This window comes from Pteronotus mesoamericanus, unplaced genomic scaffold (genome assembly GCF_021234165.1).
Source record: "Pteronotus mesoamericanus isolate MK-2021 breed Mesoamerican mustached bat unplaced genomic scaffold, CSHL_Meso_final contig_702, whole genome shotgun sequence".
Classification (NCBI taxonomy): Eukaryota; Metazoa; Chordata; class Mammalia; order Chiroptera; family Mormoopidae; genus Pteronotus; species Pteronotus mesoamericanus.
Genome location: NW_026555239.1, coordinates 1,588,194 through 1,615,590, shown reverse-complemented (window position 1 = coordinate 1,615,590; position 27,397 = coordinate 1,588,194). Strand labels below are relative to the sequence as shown.

General features: G+C 38.2%; 1 protein-coding gene across 3 annotated transcripts in view; it reads right to left on the bottom strand.

The window, feature by feature from the left end:
- Nucleotides 1–27,397, bottom strand: part of TNRC6B (trinucleotide repeat containing adaptor 6B) — a 234,991-nt gene that overhangs the window by 175,216 nt on the left and 32,378 nt on the right. For all 3 annotated transcript variants that reach the window (XM_054582413.1, XM_054582412.1, XM_054582416.1), the window contains exons 2-3: nucleotides 6,986–7,059; nucleotides 1,134–1,224 (exon numbers count right to left, since the gene is read on the bottom strand). In XM_054582413.1, coding sequence (XP_054438388.1) covers nucleotides 1,134–1,178 — 45 coding nt within the window. In that variant the 5' untranslated portion in view covers nucleotides 1,179–1,224; nucleotides 6,986–7,059. The remainder of the gene's footprint in view (nucleotides 1–1,133; nucleotides 1,225–6,985; nucleotides 7,060–27,397) is intronic.

Genomic DNA, 27,397 nt, shown 5'->3' with positions numbered 1-27,397 from the left:
GATAAATAATAGTCACTCAAGCTTTAGCTTGAAAAACGAAACCAAATAAATTACCACTTAAAATATAAAATGTCTAAAAAGTTATCAGTGATGGCTCTGTGTAGCAGAAATAAGGTACATACTTTTACTTTTTACTGTATCAATTCTGATTTGTTTTAATTTTTCAAATAAATACACAACTTGTGTCTGGAAAAAGTCCAGCCATTGTTAATACAAGAATGGTTTGCTCAACACTGATGTAACCTGGCAACTAAGGAGAGTGGACTGGAATGTGCATGTGTGAACAATGACACCTTTACTGCATTAGACAGTAGGGGGTGGTAGATGTCACTTAGAGAACATGCGTACTGTGTGGCCGTCACATTCAAAATGACTAAGAGAGTAAAGAAATGAATCTGCATCAAATTTTGTGTTAAGCTTCAACATTCCTCCACGGAAACTATTCAGATGATTCAGCAGGCCTCAGCTCTAGGCAACTGGTGATTGGCAGCTTCATCATGGAAACATGCCTGCTCATGCATCACGTCTCGTGCAGAGTTTTCAGGCAAACCATCAAATCACCCAGGTGACTCAGCACCCCCAAGCCCAGATTTGGCATCCTGTGGCTTCTGGCTTTTCCCAAAACTAAAATTGCCTTTGAAAGGGAAGAGATTTTAGACCATTGATGAAGTTCAGGAAAATATGATGGGGCAGCTCATGGAAACTAGGAGAACTACGTGAGGTCCCAAAGGGTCTAGTTTGAAGGACACTGAGGCATCATTGTCCTATGTACAATGTTTCTTATATCTTGTATCTTCTTCAATAAATGTCTCTATTTTTCGTAACACATGGCTGGATACTTTCTGGAAAGACCTCGTATATTACTTGCATAACAAAACATTAGAAGATAAAGTGCTAGTATTCTACAAATTAACCATTAAGTTCTCTATGAGTTCAGTGAAATCTGTTTTAAATTTCTCACATAACGAAAATGGATATTGAGAAGAAAAAAAAAATTCAATCTAAGGTTAAGGTCTAACTTAAATCAATCTAATTTATAAATTCACCTGAAACAAAATGCCCACTCTACTCATCCACTGCCTCTGTTGTTTAAATTCTACTCAAATTGTTTGCATTTTTAGTAATTCACTGACCTTGGAACCGCTTTCTTCCGATACTTCTCCCTCATTGGTTTGCATGGGAACAGACTCTGTGCAAAACTCTGCAGAAACACACAAATACTGCCTAAAAGAGGCAGGAAGAAAAAAATACATAAGGAAGTTGGTTCAAACATTTGGTTTTTCAAAGATTAGAATGAAACTGTTACCAAGACCGTAGATACTGTGAAGCAACAGCCCTGAGTAACGTGTGTGTGTCTATCTGTACATACATGTGAATCTGAGGTAGAGAGGGAATCTTCCCCACCTTAGAGGAGGATAATTAGAAAAGGATCAAGACATTAGAGTTTTGAACATTTATAGATAATTTTCCTCGTTTTATTTGACTTTTGGTAGAGGCGATAGCGAAAATCTTCAGTAATTCACACAGTACAAATACTGACCTGTCAGAAAGGACGACCACCTAAGTGGACCGAGTGTTAGGTGGTGGTTAGTCCCATGGCCTGGATGCTCAGCGAGGCTATTGAAACTGACTGGGTTTCTTGGGTTTCTAATTTATGTTCAACATATATGGTATTTTATAACTGAAATTAAGGTGTACTCTAATGATTGATCCTACTTGTTTTAAGAAAATTTGCTTAATAAATTTAATGTCAATTAATTTATTTTTATGTGAGAACAGGCTATTCATAGGGCAAAACAATATAAAATAGTAATTTTTCCTCTAAGAATAAAATGAGTCAAGTAAAAGTTTATTAAAGAGTTCTTAATTAAAGTGTACCAAAAGAAAAATATGAGTTTATGCAACATTCAAATTAATTCATTAAATATGTAATTAATAAGGAATCATTACTCAAACTGACAAAAAACAAATCTCCATTACAATGCAGGTATGAATATTCTAAGATGTTTCAAATACTTTAAAAGGTTCACAGCTACAAAAATACAAAAGCTAAAGAGATGCTTGATAGTGTATCTTTTTCTGTGTGCAGAGAAATCTCTTTATGAATGTAGCAGCTTGGGGACCTGGCAATCTGGTTCTGGTCCAGGCTTCTCACTAACCAGCCGTAAGACCTGAGGCCAAGAAGGCAGTTCTGGGAATGTTTCCTCAGCAGCTGGGCTGAAAAGGGGTATCAAAATATCTACTGTGATAACCTAATGAGATTTTTTTGGGAACTAATGTGTATTTGTCTGATGTAAAATTTAAAATCAGTATAGTGGAAGCTCTCTCAGTCAATCCCCAGTCACCCATTCCCTTTGTAAGACATGACTGATGCACAGAGCAAGTGAAACAGGCTTTCTCTAATTGGTTTTCACCCTTACCTGTTTATGACAATTGTGCAAAAACATAATTGCTCTATGAAAATTAAATTGATAGCACTGGAAAAACTCAATTAACATATCTAGAAAGATTTGGTATGTAAATTGCTTCACAAATGCCTTTAAGTTCTCATTCTACTTTACTGAAACAGAGATTGTATTTCGTAGATGATGCATTATAGACATAGCTGACCAAGAAAGGCACCCCAATTATCTCTGTGCCATTTCCATTTGAATATCCTGGGGAAGAAGGAATGCTTCTCCCCTCTCCCAAGCTTCACTCCTGGCTCCTCTCCATTTCCACACACACTCCCAGAGGAGGTACAGGATCTTATCTGAAAGGTGAGTTCAGAAGGAGAAACGAGATATGGGAGCTCTCTCTTCCTTTTGGAAGCCAGCTGTCTCCAGGGAGCACACATTCTCCTCTGCTCCTGTCCCTATCAATACAGGCCCCTCACAATCACCTGAGACTAGGTAAGTCTGATGAATTCTGAGGTTCAGTGTTAAGGAGTTCACTTGCCTGTAGGTGTTAAGTTGCATTCTCCAATTTAGCTTTATTCATAGTAGATATGATATTTTGGTTCCCCAAATGTCTCTTTTACCTTATTTCTCAATCGGTATAGAAGTCAACCAAGGGAAAAAGAGTGCTGCTTATCTGGATCTCTCACAGACCTTAAGACCTACTGCATGAGTCCAGAGTCCCATCTGGGGAGTAACATACCTGTGGAATTTCTGAGGCTTCTGTTGGGGCCAGGAATTAGGGCTTTGGTTTTTTCTTTTTTGAGGGGGAAAACGAAGTGTTTTGACCTTGAAGAGGTTTACATTAGGCCACATGAGTACTTATAGTAGTACACTAGCTTTTAACTATTGAGGCCAAATTAGAGGTTTATAAATCACAGGTCACACTGTTGAACTTAGAGGTGACAGTAGTTAGGGCAACTTTGTCTTCAGGTAGTGACTGTTTTCATAGAGAAAGGCTGCATGCACGGGCACAGACACCTTAGCACAGGTTTGCAGGGCATTGCCAAGAGGCAAGCCGCAGTCGTCCGTGGTGGTGGTGCTGAAAGCCGTCAGCTGTGCAAGTGGTCTCAGCATACACGGGCGAGTCTGGCCTCGCAAGCAAATGCCAGCTGTGCTGCCCTCAGCAAAGGGAGCAGGGCATTAGCAGGCCTGGGTGGCTTCAGAGGACAGAAGAGTGCTGCCTGACCTTGAATTATGCAGACACAGCTTTTCCTAAGCAGGCATAGCTGCAGAAAAGACTGGGCTTTAGGAAAAAAGACTATCCTCGTACATGCCTTTTAGATATTAGTGAGAACAACTGTTCAATGTATGTAAGCTGCAAGGAATGTGGGCTACAAAACCAATGAACTTCTATGTTTAAACTGTTTGTGCTAGGCTTGCACAGGCAATTCAAAGGGCAAATGGAAATTAAGAGGTTCCTCACTGTATTTCATAGAGGGAAGGAAGGAGAGAAGGGCGGGGGGGGGGGGGTGTGGGAAGAATAGAGGCAGGCAGGGAGGAAACTTACAGAGGAAAGGAGGAAACTTGGTAACTGGGGCTGCCACTATAAAACTCGAAATTCTGAAAAGAAGAGTTGATATTTCAAACAGTAATCTTTCAAAGAGAAGACAAGGTGCACTGGTTGAGTTTTTTGCAGATGTGATAAAGGCACAGTTCCAAATTTAACCTCCTGCTGACAGATTGTTCCAAATTGGGTGGCAGTGTCCAAGTCATGGATTCTGGACACTGGCATGGACTAAGTGGGTATCTTGGTGAGGCTCAAACTGAGAGGGCCTCATCCACCTTCCCTCCCGCAGACACTAATACATCTCGGCTATAATCTTCGACAAGACTGAGTGCTGAATTCAGAGAACATAACTTTATCAGAAATACCACTCTTGGGCTAGAGGCAGGCTTACTTTCTTTCTTTCTATAAAGATTTTATTTATTGATTTTCAGAGAGGGAGAGAAACATCATGAGTGAAACATCAATTGGTTGCCTCTCACATGCCCCCAACTAGGGACCAGGCCCAAAACCCAGGCATGTACTCTGACCAGGAGTCGAAGTGGTGACCTTTTGGTCTGTGGGACGAAGCCCAACCCACTGAGCTACACCAGCCAGGGCTAGGCTTCCTTTCTGAATTTGGTGGTTGTGGGGACAGTGTCAAAATGATTTTGTTTAGTCTTGGAGTTCATATAATTTGTATACTGTTCTGATTCATTTTAGAATCTCCTGGGGACAAAGTCTATTAATGGTCCCAAGAGGAGACTGCGGAGAATAGTGGTTGGCAGCGGAGGGCGGACATCATGAAAGTGGGAGTAGGACGGTCAGGAGATCACCTCTGCTCCAGGGGGACAGGCGCACCGCAGCTGACTGACAGTCACTGCTGAAGGGACAAAAGCTGGAGAGTGTTGGAGGAGGGAAACTTCTTCCCATTCTTGATGCTTCCCTCCATATGGATATGTCATATCAATACCTATTTTTTAATTTGTCCTTTACTTAATTTACTCTCATTCTTTTGTTTTGGAATTACTCTTAAAAATATTGTCTTGATGACATTCTTGTTTGAAGGCATAGCTTACAGTTGTTTCTAAGGTTCTAGGTCAGCTTTACTGTGCTTTTGACAAAAGGGAAAGAGAATCAGGCAATGCAGAAGTATATGGTTAAGCTAGGGGTTCCACTTGGGGAGTGACATAGGGTCCAGTGTATCAGTGCTAATAGAGTGACGAAAAAGTCAAGGCAAAGTCCACTTATGTGAAAGTTAACTAGAGGGGTGAACAAGTGGCAGTAAAGCTGTCAAAGATGACGTGACAACAAAAGCATTTCATTTCTGCTTCAGCACATCATTTCACCTCAGAGCTGTCATCAGTTTGCCATGCACAGTAAGTGACAGATAGTTGTGACCTGGCACAGTGCTCCAGCACACACAGGACAGGACTCAACAAATGTTAACCACCAGATATGAGTAATGTCACACAGCGTATGTGCTAGGTCTCCTCTAAAGGTTGGCAAATACATTGATATTTTCAGAGTCCTCCAGGATCCAGCCCTCATCTGTCTCTCCAGTGTCATTGGCCAGGCCTCTTTGTTCCTTCTGTTCCAACCATATGAACTACTTATCGCTTCACAAATATGCCTGGTTGTTTCAGGTTTCCATGTTTTGGTTCCTATTAGTCTCTCTGCCTTTCCCTCCTTTAATACCCCTCATTAAGATGCAGCTTTTAGAAAGTATTTCCTGATCCATCTCTAGGCAGAGCTGATGATTTCCTCCTCAGTGTCCCCAGCAGATTTTGTTTGAATCCTGTTATAGGATCTGTAACTTTACTGGATGTATTTGCTTGCACAGATGCCTTTTCTATTAGACTGTCAACCCTTTGATACCAGTCACTCTATCTCATTAATCTCTATATTTACAGTTTACTTAAAACTGTGTACCTGTATTTTATGGGGATTCAATAAATTTCTATGTAAAAATGATTGAATTAATCAACTAAAGTTCTTTTCACTTAAACTGCAATAGATATTGATTCAATAAACATTTACTGGGTCCCAATCATATGCCAGATGGTGCTGGGCTAATGCAGTGTAGTACAATAAGCACTGGTTTTGAAGGAGCAAAATCATTATTCTTTGACATTTACTAGCTGTGTAATCTTGTGCAAATTACTTAACTTTTTAATCTTCATTATTTTCATCCATAAAACTGGTCAGGAAGAGGTATTATAAGTATTAAATTAAATCTAGGAGCAGCCAGTAGGCACTTAAAAAATAATTCCTTTCCAAGAAGTCTCAAAGGGTTTATACACTAGTAAAGGAGATATAATAGAAATTAATAACTCTAATGTAAAACAACAAATGCTTTGTTACTATAATAATAACAGGTGCTCCTAGGACAGATGAAAAAGAAATTCTGCAAGGAAGTCTAGGAGAAGGAGACAATAAGAAAGACACGAGAAGGAAGAGTGGCTAGTCACATTCTTCTCCACTCTTCCAAACTCCAAGCAAAGCAAAAGTATCAACCAAGGCACAAAGCTGTGAAAAAGAATTAAGTATCTGGGAAACAGAAACAGGCTTGCAGATAGGGGTTCAGTAAAAAAGAAGCCAGAAATGTCTATCGCAATTAAGTTTTGAAGGGGTTTATAGCATGACATCTGTAGCAACAGGGAGCCATGAGAGCTGTTTAAGCAAAGGGGAACCATGAGCAAACCTCTCACTTAGAAAGCCGCCTCTGGCAGCAATGCAGATTACGGACTGCAGCAGGGAGAGACTGGGGCAGAGAAGCTAGAATACACTCACAGAACACTGTGGGATGGCAAATCCTAATAACAAATTCCAGCTTTACAAAAGGATGAGGCACCAAATGTCAGTATCAATCTAAATACAAGTGCTTTTTAAAGGGACCTACAGGCGCAGAAATGTAAAGGGCTGATGTGATGAACACTTTAAATACCCTTCTGTAAAACTCTGAAAGCAGCAATGACGTCAAAACGTACTTTTCTTCTTTTTAAGATAAACACTCTCCTATTTTATTGTCAATACAGGGTGGATATAAATTTTAAAAACTTACCTTTGACAGTACCCTGGGGCAACACACGCCCGTGAAGATGAATCTAGACTACATTCAGTGCAAAAACCAAAACCCTGAAGAGAGAAAAAAATCACAATGAGCCACACATTCATAGCAAGACACCATGGCAAGTGGCAGAGTACAAGTTCAGAATTGAGGCAGCCTAGCACCAATCCTGGCTCCTACGTCTCCAAACTATTGCATCTCTGGCTAATGGCCTAACCTCTCAAACCTCCGCTTCTTCATTCAGCACTGGGAACAATACCCGCATCTTCCTCAGAGGGTTCTTTGGAAGTTTAAATAAAATATGCATAAAACACTTAGCACAGGGCAGCACGAACCACATGTTCAATAAAGGCAATTAGTTATTACGAATGTGAACTGAAATACTTCCTGAAAAAACAATAAAACCTATATTATACTTACATTATTTATTTTATCTTTTTTGTTCTACCACAAAAATGCCAAATTGTCTTTTCAACTTCTCCATGTGACATGAGGATATCTCCTAATTTCCTTACCTTCAACATGTCCCAAACTGCCCTCCTCATTCCCCACCCAGACCTCATTCTCCGTCTTCATTACCTCAATCAAGGGCACCATCCTCCGCAAGCATTCTGAGCTGCTGGTCAGAACCTCAGATTCATCCTAAATTTCTCACTTTACCTCAGCCCTCTCATAGCACATCAGCAAGTCCTGTCCATTCTGCTTTCACAATACGTATCTCAGATCCACCCACAATTCTTCATTTTCATTGCCATCATCATTTCTCAATTGAAAGTCCTCTCAGGTGGCCTCCCGCAGCCTATTCTTGCTCCTCACTAATCCATTCCCAAATAATGGGTGCAACGGCCTCTTCAAAACCAAATCAGATCACAGCAAGTTGCCAATAAATGTAGTGAAATGTTTATTTCAATATGGAATGTCTCTTAATATATATGAAATACATATTTATATACCTGTAAATATACAAATATATAAAATGACAGCCATTTATTAATAGACATTTAGAGATCCCAAGCCAATCCCTTCATTTTACGATGGCAAAAACAAATGTCAGAAGGTATTCTTTTCAAGGCTGGATGTGTGTGTGTGTGTGTGTGTGTGTGTGTGTGCGCGCGTGTGAGAGGGGGAGAGAGAGAGAGAGAGAGAGAGAGAGAGAGAGAGAGAGAGAGAGAGAAGGTGGGCAAAACAATGCCAGACAAGCCTGGCAGAAACTTATTTGTGATTAGCATCCACACAGTGTCAGGAAGCCTGTCACTATTTGGAGGCTGGCTCCTTAGTTTCACAATCAATGTTTCTGTCCAAGAAAGTGCATTCCATTCCCCATGGCTACAGACTGTAAATTATAGCTTTAGTCCCACATTATGTCATGATGTTTGAGGTGGTACTTTAGTGAAACTTGCAAACACCCTGCTGCCCCCTATCTGTCATCACCTCTACATTAGCTTATTTTTTAACAGTGTTAGAATAAATCAATCTCAGATGGAACTGTGTTGTAACGAGTATTAGTAAGACTTTATTATCTCCACCTTCCTACTACGAACACCGCTGTCCCAGCAATCTTCTAAAAAGCACATTTGACCTCTGAGTATGTCAGTGCCAAAATTCACTCAAGAATTTCCCTCAAGACCTGCCCCATTACCTTCGGGGTGAATTGAAGATCTTTCTCAGGTGCACCATCGCTTCACACTCTGTCCACATGGATTGCACAGGGCTTCCTTGCCCACAATACGTGCACTAATGTTTCTAAGGGCCCTTTCCCTAATTCCCTCCTATTCCTCTTTTGAGACCTGCCTCAGGTGCTGACTCCTGAACTTTTCTGTACCCTCCTTGGCTGCACTGTGTTCCTCCTCTGAGGTATACCATATAATATTGGTAATATCCATGGGTCTGTTTCCTTCTCTCAACAGGAGCTCCTTGACAGTAAGAATGATCTATGTCTTACAGATTTTTGAATTTGGTACTGGGTAAGAGTTTAATAAACATAAGCTGAACTGAATCCCGACACGATCTCTATAACTCAATACTTCAAAATAGATGTTTCCCCATTAAATGGGGGAAAGTAGAAGAAGCTGGCTGCAACTTCCAAGATGGGTCTGGTCCTCACAGAGAATGCAGGCTATGCGGTTATGTGTGACCCTCAGCACCTCAGAGACAGACTGGATTCTTTAATTTTTCTTGCAGCCACAGACTATCAAGATAACAACCCCGACTAAATTTCAGTTCTCTATTCTGACTGGTTTGCGCCCAAACTAAATAAGACTGCTTCTCTGGACTTATGAGTAGTTTAAACTCTGTAGCAGCTTCATAAGGTAGCTCATTATTACATATCTTGCTAACAGACAAGCTTAGGACACAGTGGCCAGCTCAGTCCTTTGCCTGTTTGGCAGCTGGCCCCAGACACTGATGTTCAGTAAGAGAAAAGGAGTTAGAGCAGAGGAGAGGCAAGCAAGGGAAACTGGGCAATTTTCCAAGTACTCTGGAAACCAGCTTCATTACTTTCTCTGCAGGGCTGTGTACCTCTATATCAGATGTACTCATACTTAAGATAAACATAAAATTTAATTCTAAAATCAACATTTGAAATTATCTAGTTGAAGTTATCTACAGTACTATTTTCCTTCTAAGGTATGAGTAATAGCAAATTCCTTCAAAACATCATTTTGAAACGTTCAGAACTATACACTGTAATCCGACTATCTGATCCTGTACAGCCGCAACAGTAAACTTGGTGAACCACTCCAGTTTTCTCTCCTCTCTTGCAGAGTAACCAGGTTGGCTTTGGAATTTGCACAGGGGTAGAGAAGGTTCAGTGAATCTTGGATTAAATCAACCCCTGGGATCTGCCAATCTGCAAGTGGATCTCAAGAGGTCCTCCACAGCCAAGCACCTAACTAAACTCACAGAAGGTAATTAGAACTGAATCTTTCCTAAGGAATATGGCAGATTAAAAGAAATACATATTAAATAAACTATATTTACTAATATTACCTCTGATATGGTAGGGTTTGATTTTCAAACTTGATTATTTAGCATGATTCTTTTATTTTAGTTTTAATTCTCATTTCAAAAAATTCAAGCACTATGGATAAGGCTGTCTTCTCTCCCTTGACACAGGTTTTCCCAGGATTCACCAGTTTTTCTGATTAATAACCAGCATAACTCTTGGGGTGCAGACTATGAAGAATATACTATAAACTTTTACTTGACTCACAAATAACACTGAAAACCCTGACTGCTATGTCATTGGCAACTGGCCTAACTTTAAGTACGATGTTAGGAAAAGATGTCCTAAGTGAAGCAGTAGATGGGAGGGAGGAGCACACACCAGCAAGGAGGCTGGGAAGCTCTTCCCAGGAGGGGAGCATGGACCAGGAGGATACCACGAATCCAGCTCTCTACGCAGACACCCAGACCAGGTGGGCAAGGAGCAGCCTACTAACACAACTAATAATGACAAACACCCAGGGAGCACCGCCACAGGCAAATGGGTTAACACACAAATACACCAGGGTTACTACTGTTCCAAGGCCTTTGCAGTTTCAGGTCACTTCTACTTCAGTTTGGCCCTTTCGAAATTCTGTAAAAATGTGCAAGCCTTCCCATTCTTACAAATAGCCCCTTTAATCCTGTAGCCGATTTGAGCTTCTTTGTCCTCCCTCATCTCTTTCCTCTCCTAGTCAAGCTTTTTTTAAAAAAGCTTTTATTTGTGGTCTCAATGAGCTTATTCTCATTCTTATTAATTATTGCAATTTGATTTCTTTCCCTATCATTCCCATTTGCCAAATACAATGGATGTTATTCAATTGTTTTTGTTTTAACTTTGGCATTTAAAAATCAGAATGATTTGAAACTGTCATTTGGGATCTCCTTTCCTATCTGGATATTAAGGAACGCAAATCCAGCCACTGCACCGGGGGCACTACACCTGAGTTCCTGTGGCTGGGTCTTCCTGCTTGCCTGGGTTTTCAACTAGCCCAAGGCCTTAGTCCATACTGCTGATTTTCAGATTCCCCTCATGGGCAGGGTGGTGCTGGGCAAGGAGTTGCTGCTTCTGTAATATAGGGGTTGGAGGGACAGGGGTTGTGGCAAAAGAACCAGACTCAACTCCTGGCGTCAAGGACTGAGCCTAGTTCTGATGTCTAAACTGACAGGGAACATGTTTAGTCCCTTTACCCCACAGAAGGGGCCAAATTCATCACTTTTGCTGCCTCTTAAACCAATTTTTACCAGTCTCTTTCGCTGGATAGTCTTTCTCTGTTTGTCCTTTGATTACTGGTATGTTTCTTTGGAGATCATCCTTCCCTTCCTCTTTTTACTATATATACAACATGTCCTTATCCTCTCCCACAGATGTGACTACTACCTGTTTCTTGATGACCTCCAACCCCCTCCCCAGTGCCATCTTATAATCATCAAAGCCATCTATACAACTATCTAACGTCTCCACCTCATGTCCCATGGGTCCCTAAGACACAGAACAACTAAAATTGAAACAATCCTCCTCCAAACTGGGTCCTCCTTCTGCCTCACGGAAAGACTGCCATCCCACTCAAAGAAAAAAATCTGGGACCATCAGCAACTTTCCTTCAACAAACATAAATATTTCACTATGTTCATTCTTTCCCTGCCACTGCCTTAGTTCTGGTATAGTTTCTCACCAGATTTATTCCGTTTTTTCATATTGGTTTTCCTTCCCTTAAGACCCACCCTACCTCCACTGCCATTAGAATTACGTTTATAAAGTACAAACCCACATTCCCTCTGCAATGTCTCTCATCCAGTTTCAAGATAAAGCCCAATCTCAATGCCTGATATACAAGGCCTGGTTCCTGTTCATCTCTCCGCCTCATCTCACATAACCACATTGCTTTAAATACCACCTGGTTTCATGTGCCTGTGACTTTGTATATGCTGTTTCCACTTGGACTGCCTTCCCACTCACAGGGAAATAGGAAAACCTTTTCTATGAAGTCTTTCTTGATTCCTCTCCCTTGCTAAAGGTGGTGTGGATGGGTCCTTCCTCTGAGTTAGCAACTATACTAGGTATATATTTCTACTAGGCTTCTGTATGTTGTTTATACTACTGGGTTATAAGCTTCCTGAAGACAAGATCTAAGTCTGATTTATCACTGTTATCACCATCATTTAAAAAAGGACTAATACAAAGGACACCCTGATAAACTCTTACAGAATAAACAGTCATTTGAGGGGAAAAAAATAAAGTCAACTCAATATAACGTTCTTAGTTTACTCCCATAAGGATGCTGCTTACAACTTATAACCATTCATTCATTCATTCATTCATTCAGTGAGTGAGCCACCTGCCAGGTATCTTGTTCTAGGAATATTATGGTAAAGTAATGCTAGGGTCCCAGGGCAGTGTGCTACTTGCATGGGACCCTTGGACTTCCAGGGAGAAGCTGCGAAAGAAATTTCTGGATTAATAGCAAGACCCTGGCATAAAGATGTTAAATTCACTCTTACATCTTGTAAGTCAGGGAGTGCTGCCTAAGAAAAACAAACTGACTCTGAAGTAGGGATGAAGAAAAAGGCATGTGCCTCACCTTCAGCTACTAATCCAGTTTGGTCGGCTAACTAAGGCCCTCTAGCTTAGTCTAAGACAACTTGTCAACTCTTTAACAGAAAGGGCTTCAGAAAGTAAGGCTACCTCTGAAGACCTAAACACAACTGCCAAGTCACTTGAAGGTGGGGGTGGGGAGGGCAGGGAATTAACAGTTGCCTGATACAAGAACAGCAGAGGCGGCTCCTGAAACAGCAGATTCAACTCAACCAGCTTTACTGAATGCTTACTAAGCGCCCAGCACTATGACTCTGTTTTCAAAGCAAGGGCCTATGGCCAGGCTTTACTGCAAGTGTTGGTCACATAAAAATTAAAACAGATTTTACTGATACTCAGCTTTTGCAGCCAATTTATTGACGACAATCTACGATAAAAAAAACTGTTCTTTTTCCATACTGTATATAATTTTTATGTAGCATTTTAATCAGATAGCTATTTGTATTTTAAAGATTTTATTTATTTATTTTTAGAGAGAGGGGGAGGCAGGGAGAAATAGAGGGACAGAAACATTGATCGGTTGCCTCTCATACGCACCTTGACCAGGGACCAAACCTGCAAACCAGGCATATGTCCTGACCAGGAACTGAACTTGCAACCTTTCGGTTTGTAGGATGATGCTCAGCCAACTGAGCCACAAGAGTCAAGGCAGTGTTCAAAAAATTTTAAATGCATATTGGTTCTTCAATAACTGGTGAGTTTTGGAAAATTTTAATATTGTATTGAAGACAATAATAATATGTATAACCATTGCCAACTGTTTATGCTGTGCTCAACAATATATATCATGGATGTCTCAAAAACCTCGCATTTAAGATATCCGCATCCTCAGAGGTCTTACACTGTTGATGAGGAAAAGAAAACCAGCATATTAAGCAATTCCACAAAATCTAAGCATTAAGCTGTGTGGGGCAAAAGTTTGGGGAATGCAATGAAAACAGTGGGCTAGACAGTCTATACAGACCTAAGAGAGAAACTGAGATTTCGGCTGGACTTGGAAGAATTTAAAGCAGTGATTCTCAAACTTTTTAGTCTCGAGAGATCTCTTTAGATTATTAAAAATTATTAAGGACCCCAAAGAGCTTTTGTTTATTCAAACTATAACAGTCAATATTTACTGTATTAAAAAGTATAAGTTATAACAATATAATTTAAGCAGTATATAACAGTAAAAATTTAAAATATTTATTCATAAGTATTCATTTAAAAATACTAATAAACATTTTTAAATTAAAAATATTCTAAAGGATAAAAATTTGAGGACTGTGCCACTGTTTTACGTTTTTGCAAATATCTTTAATATCTGGCTTAAGAGACAAGAACTGTATCCTAATTTCTGCTTTTGCACTTAATTTTTTGCAGTCTCACATGTCAAGTAGCATCTGGAAAACTCCACAATCATGAGAATGAGTTTAAAAGGCATATATCATCTTAGTATTAATAGAGTCGTTGTGACCTCACAAATCCCCCTGAAAGGGTCTGGATGGGCCTGGGGAGGGATCCGTGGACCACATTTTGGCTAATTATTTTTAAGAGAGAAGGCAGTATAAGCAAGGGTTAGGCAGGAAGGAAATGTGTGGCTTGAAAGCTGTGACTTCTATGTACACTTTTACTCCTAATAGCTTGGCTACAACCAAGCTGGCCTCCATCGTGAACCTCAGCAACAGAAATGGTAGGGCAAGGTGGGGTTCTGGTGACAGCGGGACAAGGAGCCTCTCCCTCACCACGTGGTGTGTACTTCCCCTGGCAACATTCTCTGGAGGCCACGTCAGGTTTTCCTCTCTGGCGCCTACACTGGGCTCTCCTCTTCGAAGCTGTAAATGGCTCGCAAGAAACTGCCTTGCCATGGCTTCCAGAGTCTGTGTTTACTGACTGAAAAGCCATCTCACAGCTACAGTCTCACATTCTTCAGACACTTCTTGATCTGGCTGTCTTAAAAAGCTAATTTAACATCAGCCACGTAGCCAGTTTTTCCTTGCCAATAATCATGTTAGTTTGCTACTCTGTTCGCATGCATCTTGTGCACTGTAAAAACAGTTCCTGGAGCATCATATGTCATGGATCTAGTTGCCATAAACTGAAAACATATTCTTCATATTTTGTGGCAGAAACTAAAAGCATTCTGGATGGGGTTTGCATACAGTCCATCTCTGGCCAAAAAAGAGGTTTAAATATATGGATATACAGAGAAAGAGAGGTAGCTAACCATGGTTAAACTGTTTTTCTCATCAAAGTCAATGTTCAATAGTGGGTCCTTTTTAAATTAAAATTTTACTGTCATTAATGTTCTGAAGTTATCCGGAAGCCAGTATAATTGTTCATTTTATGTAGCCAGCTATAAGTTGTCTAACAGTGTTTTACAGCTGAGAGAAACACAGATGAAACAAGCTTCTTTTTTGATATCTTAAATAAAAAAATAGAATAGGGAAAACTATGAATCTATTTTTTTAAGTCTTTTAAATTTTATTTTTATAGTAAACATATTTGTTAATGTCTCTTTACAGAACAGATCATTTTGAAGCCAAAGTGAAACTAAAACTCTGCAAGTGGTGAACTACAGGGTCTGGCAGAAGGAAGGCCTGCTTGAGTGGGGTTGGTAGGGTAATAGTATGGGTGTAATAATGTATAGTTTTAATTCGAACATTTCACCTAAAATGTCATATGGTGTGCTTGAGTGTGATATTGTTGTTACAGAATTACATGCTAATGATTTTGTAATAAAAGGTTTTATAATAAAAAGAAAGGAGTGTTACTTGTGCCGGACCCTGTATGTAATTTAGACCGACCAATGCTAAGGACAGCCAGAAAACCTGGACAAAATATTTTAAAAAGCTGAAGGAAGAGGATCACTAAGAAGTTAATTAAGAATTACACAAAAATCAATTTCAGGTGAACTATACACACAAATGTAAAAGATAAATAATGAAGCTTTTAGAAGATAATATCAGATAATGTTTCCATAGCCCAAAGGTTGGGAAAGATCACTTATACAGGATACAAAAAGCGCCTATTATCAAAAAACAGATAAATATGACTGCACAAAAATTCAGAATTTTTGTTCATCAAAACACATCCTCAAGAAAATGAAAAAGCAGGCCATGTAAAACCAGTCAAGGACTCATATTCAAAATAATAAGGAATTCTAATAAGTTTTTTTTTAAAAAAAGGCAGGTAACTCAATAGGAAAATGAGCAAAAGGTTAGATGAGGCAGATCACCAAACAAATAAAGAGAAAACTACATTACTTAAATAGCCAATAAACATACAAAAAGCTGTCTAGCCTCAATAGTAAGTGAGAAAAATATAAAAGAAAACCATAATAAAAAATACCACAAAAAAAATCATAATGATATACCATTATATACCAGAATGGCTACAAATTTTGAAGTCTGATAATAACAAGTGTTGTCGAGGCTATGGGACAATAGGATCTCTCATATGCTACTTGTGTGAATGTAAATTGTTATACCCACTTTGGAATGCAGTTTGGCATTATTGTTCTAAAGTTAAAGACAGACATATTTCATGATCCAGCAATTCCACTCCCAAGTATATATGCAACAGAATTCATGCACATGTGCATCAAAAGACATATATAAAAATATTCAGAGTAGCATTGTTCATAGTTGCTCCTAACTGGGAATAACCCAAATATTCTCATAGTAGAACAGATAAATACATTCTGGCATATTCATAAAATGGAATACCATACAGTAATGAAAATGAAGAAACAGCAGCCACACACAACACCACAAATGGATCTTGCAAACATAAGGACCAGACACAAAACTACATAGAGAGCATGTGGCTCTGTGTTAAAAAGTCAGCCAAACTATAATGTTTAGAGGTATATGGGTAGTAAAAGCAGAAAGGGGAGGGAAGGACTATGACTAGCAAAGGTCACTAAGAAGGGGCTTCTGAGTACCAGCGATGCCTTATTTCTTGACCACAGAGGAGGTTATTTTTAAATAATTCATTAAGTGTTATATTTGTATATTAGGAACTTTTCTGGCCGTGTGACATGCTTTATTAAACAGAAAAGAAAATAATGAAAGCCAAGAAAGAAAAAGAAAATCATAATACAAAGAGGAAAGTGGTATTTTTGTTATAACTTTAAAAATTAGATCATGGAACCCAAATTCCTCAGATGGTATTCCAGCCCTTCATTGTCCAGCCCTGCCTTTCAAGTCGCATCTCTTGCCATCTACCTTTCTTCAAAAGCCGTCTGCCACGCTCACGCTCAGCTTTGTGCCCTCTTCTTTACCTTTACTTGTGATATTTCTGTTTAGGAAACCATGAGGACATACCCTAGTCATCCTTCTTCCAGACAAAGTACAAACTGTCATTCAAGATACAGCCTGGGTGTCAACTCCTGCGGGGGGAGACCTTTTCAGGAGACACAGATTAGAGGCACACTGCCTAGTTTAAATTCCAGGCCTGCCATTTACTGGTAGTGTGACCTTGGTCCACTTAGCAACCTTAGTTTTGTAGCTTTCTCATCTATAAAAGAGGATGAAAATATTACCTGCTTCCCTGGGTTGTTGTGAAGATGAAATGAGAAAATATATGAAAAGTGCCTGGAGCATGCCTGGGAGAGAGTAAGCTAGGCATTAGCTATTATTATTATCATCAGTAATACACTGATAATCTGATCCCTACCCACCCCCAAACCCTACACATTAGATATCTTCTCCTCTGGGTTCCCACAGTTCCCCTCTAACACAGTGTCTGGCATGTACGATATTAGATGCTCAATGGATAGATGTGGAATGAATAAGCTACAAAGGTTACAAACTTGGATCTGTATCATGTACAACAGTAGTTCTTTGGTATTGTGCTATCCTGTGTGCATACCACAAACTGGAAGCATATAGTCTTTTTTAAAAAAGATTTATTTTTAGAGAAAGAGGAAGCAAGGGAGAAAGAAAAGGTGAGAAACACTGATGTGTGAGAGAAACATCAATTGGTTGCCTCCTGCACACACCCCAACCAGGGACAGGCCTGCAACCCACCCACATATGCGCCCGGACTGGGAATTTACCCAGTGACCTTTTGCTTTGTGAGACAAAGCTCAACCAACTGAGCCACTCAAGTCAGGGCACATTTAGTCTTGATGAGACTCCTACAGCAACTACCTTAGAATATGAGTGCAGACTCCCTCTGGTAGCAACAAATGAGGAACAAGTAATAATACTTGTCCCATCAACTTGTTGTAAGGTTATTTGGTGGCTCAAATGATAATGACCATGAAAGTATTTTTTTAAAGTGTGAATCTCTACTCTATGATGTTGTATTGGAAAGAAGGGGAAGAGACTAGACAAAGAACATGTATGGATGACCCATGGACAAGAAAGTGGGAATTGACTGTGGGAGCGGGGGGTGGGGGTTGGATGGGTAGAGGGCGGTCAAGGGGTAAAAACTGAGAAAACTGTAATAGAATAAACATGATGTATGAATAAACATGATGTATGAATAAAAAAATAAATATGTTTACAAAAAAACACAACAGGATTATTGTTGAACTGTAAGTGTGAAAATGGCTTTAAGGGATAATAAAGAATTAATATAATATAAAAATGAAATCTGATAAGGTTTAAAATAAGATTTTTATTTTCAGGTTAAAATATTTTGACATGAAATTTCCAAATTTTCTCATTTGGTTATTAATAATTTATGGAATGTCAAAACAAACATTTGTGTATATGAATGTTCATAATGGCATTATTCATAATAGTCCAAAAGTGGAAACAATCCAAATGTCCATCAGCTGGTAAACTGATAAACTATGGTACATCCACCTAGCGGAAAACCACAGCGCAATAAAAAGGAACGAACTACTGATACATACTCCAACAGAGGTGACCCTGAAAAATATATTCAGTGAAAGAAGCCATCCACCAAAGACCACATATTGCATGACTCCATTTAGATGAAATGTTAGAAAGGCAAATCTATAGATACAGAAAGTAAATTAGTAGTTGCCTGAGGATGGGAGTAGAAACAAGGATTAACAGCAAATGGGCATAACAGGTCTCTTTGGGCTGGTGGAAATGTTCTAAAATTGGGTTGTGATAATTATGCAACTGTGTGAATTTACTAAAATGTTTTAATTGTATAACTAAAATGGGTTGAATTTTATGGTATGTACATTATACCTCAGTAAAGTTTTTTTTCCAAAACAAATATTTGGTACTCTTTTACAGCCAGCTGTAATTCCCACATCTTTAAAATCTCGCCCACATATAGGATCAAATAACACAAGAATAAAGCACAACAATAAAAAACAGCTTTTAAAAATTAAAAAAAAAAAGGCAAGTACTGGATATTTTACAAACCCAAAGCACCATCTCTATACTCATTTTCCAATCCAGAAGCAACAAACAATGATCTTGATAAACTGGCTTTCACTGTCATTTGTTTATTTCATCCCACCTGTACAAACACACACTCTGGCTTCTCTGCATTTATAATTGCAAACATGAATATTTGGCATAATGCCTTCCCTTTTTACAGCCAAACAGCGAGCATAATAAAAAGGTAAATACAGAAAGCACACTGTATAATGAGATAAAAGAATAATAATATATATATACAATAAACAGGATTTCTAAATAGGGTTTAAACTAACCCTTAGACATTGACAGTTCTTTATACAAATGTACTTCAGATTAAATTCTACAAGTCCTAAAATGCTATCCAAATTAATCTGCTGAACTGGAATTGTTAATTGGATACTGCTTAAAGTAGGTCACTGGCTCGGGCTTGTAAGTATTTGGTAATGCAGAGATCTACTTGCAAAGCCATTTGTCATAATGAGATTTGACTTAGACAAAAACAGGAGAAACTACATTGGTTGGGTGTCAACTGTCAGTTTTATTTTATTCAAATAAATCTCATTTTAGATTTATCTCACTGAAGATTTCTAAAGAGGGAAATAAGATGAAAAAAGTATTTTTCAAAAGAGTAAATATGGTGGCAATGTTTAGAAAATGTCTCTTTTGCTTTCTGCTCCTTAGTCTCTAACATCTACTCTGTCTCCTAAGACCATCATTCTTTCTTTTGAAATGTCTTTCAGGTTTATTACTTCCTCTCAACTGCTGCTCTCACCAATATAATCCTAATTTGTGTCAAGAGGTGTCAAAGGGCCAGGAAACTGGAAATAGAACTCAAACTACATAAAATATTAGAATAATCTAAGAGGTAAGTGAAGAGGACTTGGCTGGGTGGTTCCCAAAGCGCAGTCCCCAGACCAGCAGTATCAGCATTACCTAGGAATCTAATATAAATATAAATGACCAGGCTTTAGCCAGACCTGCTGAATCAGAAACTCCAGGGGTAGGGCCAGCAATCTGTTTTTAAGAAGCCCAACAGGGGAGTCTGGTGTAGGCCAAAGTTTGAGGACTGGTGGTTTAGAGAGAAGCAGAAGAGGAAGAAATGGGTCAAGAGGAGCAGAGATCTTGGAGATCTGCTAGAAACTTCTACCACAATGTCCCTCCAATCTCCAACTCCACCTATCCAAAAAGAACTCTTCCCCAAACCTGCTCTTCCAAGTGTTATTCCTTTCTGACATCATGACCCCTCCACATTGCTAACATTCAATCTCCATTCCCACCAGTTCTCCTCAAGATACTAATCTTGTTGATTCCACCTCTGGGGCTCCAAGCAGTCAAGGAGGAAAAAAAAAAACATGTGCCATATATGGGAAATGGTGCTTAAAAGAGCCCTTCATATTGATGGAGAGAAGATGAGTTATTCAGTAAATGATTTTAGAGTAACTGACTAGTCATTGTGGAGTGGAGAGTGGAAGCTATATTCCTTACCTTTTATGACTCAATACCACAAAATAAAATTTCAAGTAAATCAAATACTTTAATAAGTAAACATAAAAGTAGTAGACAGGATCATCATAAAAATATTTTTATAATCTTCAGTGGGAAAGGTCTTCCTAAAAGCATGATAATTTCACCTACAAGGTCTAAAGAATTACTAATAAATTTTACTAATTAAAACTTTAAGACTCTTCTATGGCCAAAAAAAAAAATCATAAAGTAAAGATATGCTAGAATAATATTTGTAATACATAACAGGTAAAGGGTTCTCTCATACCGTTAAGAAAAAGATGAACAAACCTAACAGGTAACTGGACAAAGAATACAGAATTCACAAAAGGAAAAAATAAAAAGCTTATAAAGACATAAATCTAATACTTAAAAAAACTGGTTTTTACCTAGCAAATTGGCAAAGATTAAGACAGATAATGCTTGAGTGTGGAGAAAGTGGCACTGTCAAATACTGATGGGGATATAAACTGCCTTTTTACAGCATAATATGACAACATCTACCAAAATTTAAAATAGGCATTTCTTTCAGACAGCAATTCTACTTCTAAGGAAGAATTCTACAAAAATACTCACAATGTATTTGTATAAAGATATTCATTGCTACTGCTGCTGTAGTATTTGTAATCCTGAACAACTTTAATGTTGATCACTCAGAGCCTGGTAATATAAATAGAATATTATGCAGACAGTAAAAAAGAAGGCAAAAGTAACATGAAATATAACAGATTAAAAGATCTGTCACAAAACATTATGTATAATTTAATTCCTTGTTGGTTTATATACATATAACATATACACAGAGTAGGGCAAAAGTGGGCTTACAGTTGTTTGTATGGAAAACAATACAATAATTAATAATAAGAGAATAAACTCCGTGCTTCACATATTTTCAACTATAAACCTACTTTTGCCCAACCCTATATAATGTATGAAATGGATAATACAGTATGTATATTACATGCTAGAATAAAAGTTTGGGGAAAAAATCTGGCAAGATACACAGCAAACTTTAAAAACAGGTACTTCTAAGGAGTGGGATGTGAGAATTTTCCATTTTCTATCTCATAAACTTCAACTTCTTTACAAAGAATATGAATTACTCTTACAATAAAAAATAAATTTAGTTATGTGACTCCTTCGTGCTTATGTGTCTTAGGGGGGGAACAACGATGTCATGAACATGCAAACTACTGGAAATCTCAAAACTGTACTGTATTTTTGTACATTGTATTTATATGTAAAAAGAAATGTCTATGTATGCATGCTAAATATTTGGCTTCTCCTGTGGCCCATGATGGAATGTAAAATAAATTATTTTTTTTACTGGGAAAAAAATTCTAAATTTTAATTAATTTCTAAATTCTAAGTTCAAAAATTCTAAAGCTTCCTAGCCTATACAGAACATAGTCCAAACTCCTCAGCTGGAGCTAAAAATGGTCCGGCGACGCTGCCTGACACCCCAGCCATCACCAGGTTGTCTGATGGAGCAGATTAGGAAGCGATAACTGCTCCCCCTCCTTCATTATATCCCTTCTAAAGCCCAGTCCCTACTGGTCCGTCCTGATAATCTTTCCTGCCATTACCAAAAGTTTTATCATGATGGAGCACACTGGAATGACATTCTAACTTGTTCTTTTCACAATAATGTTAATAGAGCTGCTCAAATAAATCAATAGATTCCTTCAACTGCTTTGTGGGAAAATAAGTTCAAATGCCAATGTACAGGCTGACCAATACAATTCCATCACTGAAACTCAAAATCTAACTTTTTTTTTTTTTTGGCTAATAAATATTTTTAAATGTTTTATTTTTCTTGTTTTTTCATAGCCATTTGTTGTCATATACCCAGCATCCTATGTAACCTATGAATAAAAAAATTACAATTGTTCAGGGGCAGGGGGAGATTAAGAGAACATTTCTGAGAAGACATGACAGGTGGAGCCAGTTTTGACTGGGGTGTAACGGGGGCCATCAAGTATTCAGACCACATCCTGATCAAGTTGCACTATTCACCTTGCAAGCCCAAACTCACACAAGTTGCCAAGGTACCGCAATATCACACCACCTAAATGCCAGTGCAAGTTTGACCTGGGTTCATTTAATTAATGAAAACATCATGTCTCTGCAGGAAATCTGAATGCTTCCAAAAAATACAACGCTTTGCTTGATTAACAGAAACTCTTCTCTGATCATGCACAACAGCAAGAGTGTCTCAGACTTCAGTTGGCAGTATCCGAGCTTTATTCTAACCCACTCCTTTTGGCTGATAACTGTCCTCACAGACCTCCTGAGAAAGAACTGATCATTTCACCAGTACCCTGTGTCTAAGATCTAGAATCCAAAGTCTCATAAAATTTTGGCCATGATCAGGGCACTAAGTGCCCTATTTATTATGGACACCTATGCATTCAATATGGCAGATAGTGTATGGTAGTCACATGTCTATATGTTTCTAAGACAATCAAATACAATACTTGGGTTTGGGGATGAGAGGGGTCCAGAGGAGTCAGAAAGGCTGAGGGATTACAGTCATTGCCTCAGTTATCTGGTGATGACATGGGTGGACTACCGTAATTTTCAATCACATCTGCCTTGAGTGTGAAGGCTATAGGTTATAGTACTTGTCATTTTTTTGTTTGGATGTCCATCTTCCCTGTCAACTATGGCAGGAATGGGGCACCGTACTCACACCTGTATTCACAGTGCTTGGCACAGAGCAGGTCCCCAGTAAATGTTTGCTAAATTAATGAATCATGTACTTTAAGAAAATATACATCACTCAATAAAGGGGCACACAGCAAAAGCTGGTAGTTGCCTACACTTGTACTGCAATCAAGATTTGGTTGGGGTAACCCTATACGCAGGTAGATTTCCCAGCCTGTCTTAAGAATACAAGTAGATGTGGCCATGTATCACGGCTCTGGTCAATGACATGCACATCATTAGATGAGGCACACGTTTTGTACCTCACCTTTCCCACTTCCTCCTGAGGATGGGGATTTTGGGGGATGCAGGGAAGTGACCTTACCACTATCAAGAGACACATCTAAGGACAGCTAGAAGGAATCTGAGAAATTAACACCACATTGGAGCGACTGCAGAGCTCTGGATTACTTCGCAATTTTATGTTGTGTAAGAGAAAATTAACCTGTATTTGGTTAAAGCAAAGTTGGATTTTCCATTATATGTTGTTTTATTTCCAATTGATAAAAGTTTATAGTGGTAGGAGGAAGAATGGTGAGGCTACTGTAATAATCCAAAGAACAAAAATTTTATCCTAATAGCTGAGTTAGTATAGTCTTTTTCTTTGTGGAAACATAATTATGAAGATTTCTAGACTTGATAATTATTATTATGCAGCATTCTAGCTAGCAACTTCATGATTTGAGATGACCTAACCAAATCAAAATGTTTGGAAAGAGTTCTGATGCTTATATGCATTGACACATATTGCAGTATCATCAGCAATGAGACCCACTAAAACAGATCGACTTCAAGTTCACAAGAAATTAGCAATAATCTGCTCTCAACTTCATGAAAGTGTTAATCAAAACCCAGAGTGGAAAGAAAACTGAAAACATTTCAAAAAAAAAACCAAAAACAAACACCTGCAGAAGAATGCTACTATTCTAGCTGCATATTAAACTCCTGCTTTATCAAATATGTTGTACACTCAACATCTGTCCTTTCCACAGCCAGTGCCTACCAATTTGATGTTAAAGAACACTTTTAGTTTAAGTAACCGCCACTGGGAAATTTTAATCCCTCTCAAGGGCAGTTCAGTTGCAGTTCACATTCACTTTTTCTGAAGAAATAAAAGTAAAACAGCTGTCTGAACCTTCAATATATTAACCACAAAGTCTCCAGCTACGGGGTAATGCATATTTAACTGTTTCATCAAGTTCTCACTCAAACTGTTTGTTTTTGTTATTATTTTCACATATTTCATATAGTTTCTCCTGAGCTTGATGAGTATTTGCTATCAAAATACTATATTTCATCAATTCTGAAATGCACTTTTTCTTTACATGTCAACACATCTAAAATACAGATTTTGTGATTAATGTCATCTTAGATCTTACAATTAATTGGCAGCATTCTTTTGGTATGTCTTCAAGTTCATGGCATCTTGTATTTAAAAATATGGTAACAGTAACCCCTAACATTCACTGAATGTCTACTACATGCCAGTCACAATACTTTACATGTAATAGCACATGTATTTATTGAGACACCCCATGAAATAGGTACTACTGTAATCCCATTTCATACAGAAGTTAATTGAGGCAGACAGTTAAATAACATGGTCACTGGAAATAGAACTCAGACTCCAAACCTTAAGCTCCTAATTATTGCATAATAAATGAAAGCTCAAAAACACTCTACTATTTTCCTCCATTCAACATAAAAATGGACTTTATTTCAAAATGTTTTGATTTTGTCATCATTCTTAAAAGACAGTTATTTTTCTCTTGCCACTTTGACAACAGTGTTCTGTCTTGTGGTTTCCATTGTTGCTAATGAGAAAGTAGTCTGCTTTCTCTTTCTCGCCACTATTAAGATATTATATTTGCCAGTGTATCCAGGGGAACTTTCTCTTTCTTTATCCTGCTTGAACTTCCTAATTCAGAGGATTCAGGTTTTTCATCAATTTCAGAAAATCTGTCATTATCCCTTCAAATACTGCCTTGCCCCCAATTCTTCTATTATCTCCTTCTAGAACTCTGATTAGATTTTTGACTTTACTGTATCTTCCATGCACCTTTATTTTTCTTTTATATTTTCTATTTGTCTCCCAGGGTTTCATGTAGACAATTTCTTTAGCTCTATCTTCTAGTTCACTAATTCTCTCTCTGTGCCTAATCTGCTGTTTAATTTGTCAATTAACTACTAAGTTCAATAATCATGCTCTTTATTTCTGAAATGGTTCTTTTTCAAATATATCGTTATTATTTTTTTAACTGTAAACCAAATAGCTCTCCAGTGACAAACGATAGCTGAAAAACTCAACCTTGACATATAGAACTTTCAAACTGGTTAATTCTTTTCTTTTTTAATTGATTTTAGAGAGAGAGGGGAAGGAAGAGAGGGAAAGAGGGTGGGGGTGGGGCGAGAGAGAGGTGTGTTGTTTCACTTATTTACGCACCCATTGGTTGATTCTTGCATGTGTTCTGACCAGGGTTCAAACTCCCAACCTTGACATATTAAGATGACGCTCTAACCAACTGAACTACCTGGCCAGGGCTCAACCTGGTTAATTCTGATGGTCTCAGTTACCTAGTTACACTTCTAATTTCTGCTTTTATCTCTTTAAATGTGTTATTTTTGTTTTATGTTCAGTTTCCAGTCATTACAATGTTGTATGCAGTCTTTTCAAATTGGATGATTTTGGTTGTTTCTGATGACTCACTTCCCCACTGTTATTTGTTTCCTAAGTGTTTTGTGATTTTTTTCATTATGGGTTTCTGCTTTGTGGAATTTTATTTGTGGGACTTTTTTGAGACCTAAATAGGGTATTTTTTTAAATCCTGAGAATATTTGTGTTGGTCTCACAGGTTCCTGAAGGCACTAACTCAAGAAAAATTTAAAGTAAATTAGCCTGAGTTTTTCATGCTACACAGATAGTATGCTTCTAAGTTTCACATCCACACACAGGTAAATTTATGGTTATGAATTCTCAGGTGAGATTTACAATTTTTTTATTATGGAAAAAAATTTTAATTTAATTATTTCTAGAGACAGGGGACAGGGGAAGGGAAGGAGAAAGAGAGGGAGAGAAACATCAATGTGTGGTTGCCTCTCACGCACCCCTTGATGGGGACCTGGCCTGCAACCCAGGCATGTGCCCTGACCGGGAATCGAACCAGCGACCCTTTTCTTCGCAGTCTGGCACTCAATCCACTGAGCCACACCAGCGACGGCTTATTATTGAAAAATTTAAACACAAAAGTAGACACAATAATATAATGAACCTTCATTTGTTCATCACTACCTTGAATAACTGTTAACTCGTGGCCCACACTGTTCCATCTCTATCTAACTCACATCAGTCTCCCTGTCTCTGCATTAATTTTAAAGTGAATCCATTTCACTGATAAACACATATGTATTTATCTCTAATATAATAAAACTTTTACGCATTCACAATGCCACTTTTACACACAATACACATAAAAATAGAAATACCAGCCCTAGCCAGCATGGCTCAGTCGGCTGAAACATCATCCCATGAATCAAAAGGTCAGGGCACATTCCTAGATCGCAGGCAGGTACATATCTCCAGAAAGGGTACATATGAGAGGTAACTGACTGATGTTCCTCTCACATAGATGTTTGTCTGTCTCTCTCTTTTTTCTCTCTCTAAAATCAATAAACACATCCTCAGGTGAGGATTTAAAAAAAGAATGTATTAACAAGTAGAACAACAAATTGATGTTTCCCTCTCTCAAGTCAATCAATTAAAAATATTAATAATAATCCCAAGCAACCAGTGAGTATCTGACTTTCCAACTGTCTAATAAATATCATATAAAGTTGTTTGTTTGCTTTGATGTGTTTTTCCTTTACAACTTATTTGTTAAGAAACCAGGCTGTTTGTCCTGTAGGGTTTTCCATAGTCTGGATTTTTCTTACTGGATCTCCCTGCCATGGTGGTATCTATTATGTTTCCCTGTCCTCTGTAATTTTATAAATTAGTACTTCAATTTAGAAGCCAGGTTAATTTGTATAGGAAAAGAAAGAGATAGGATTAATGTAGCACTAGCAAATGTTAACCAATAAGCTTTTATTTTTTTAAGTATCATTATGAACCCATTAATTCATAAATTAATGTTTTTATTGTTATTCAAATCGTTTCATTACTGGCCAAAGAAGTCTCTTTTTTTGTGCTCCGAACCCTTTCGCTGTGACCCTTGTCATAATCTTTGATGACTTCCTTGCTATATGCTATAAAAAGAAATGTAAGGGTTATCTGTATAATTCCTGAGG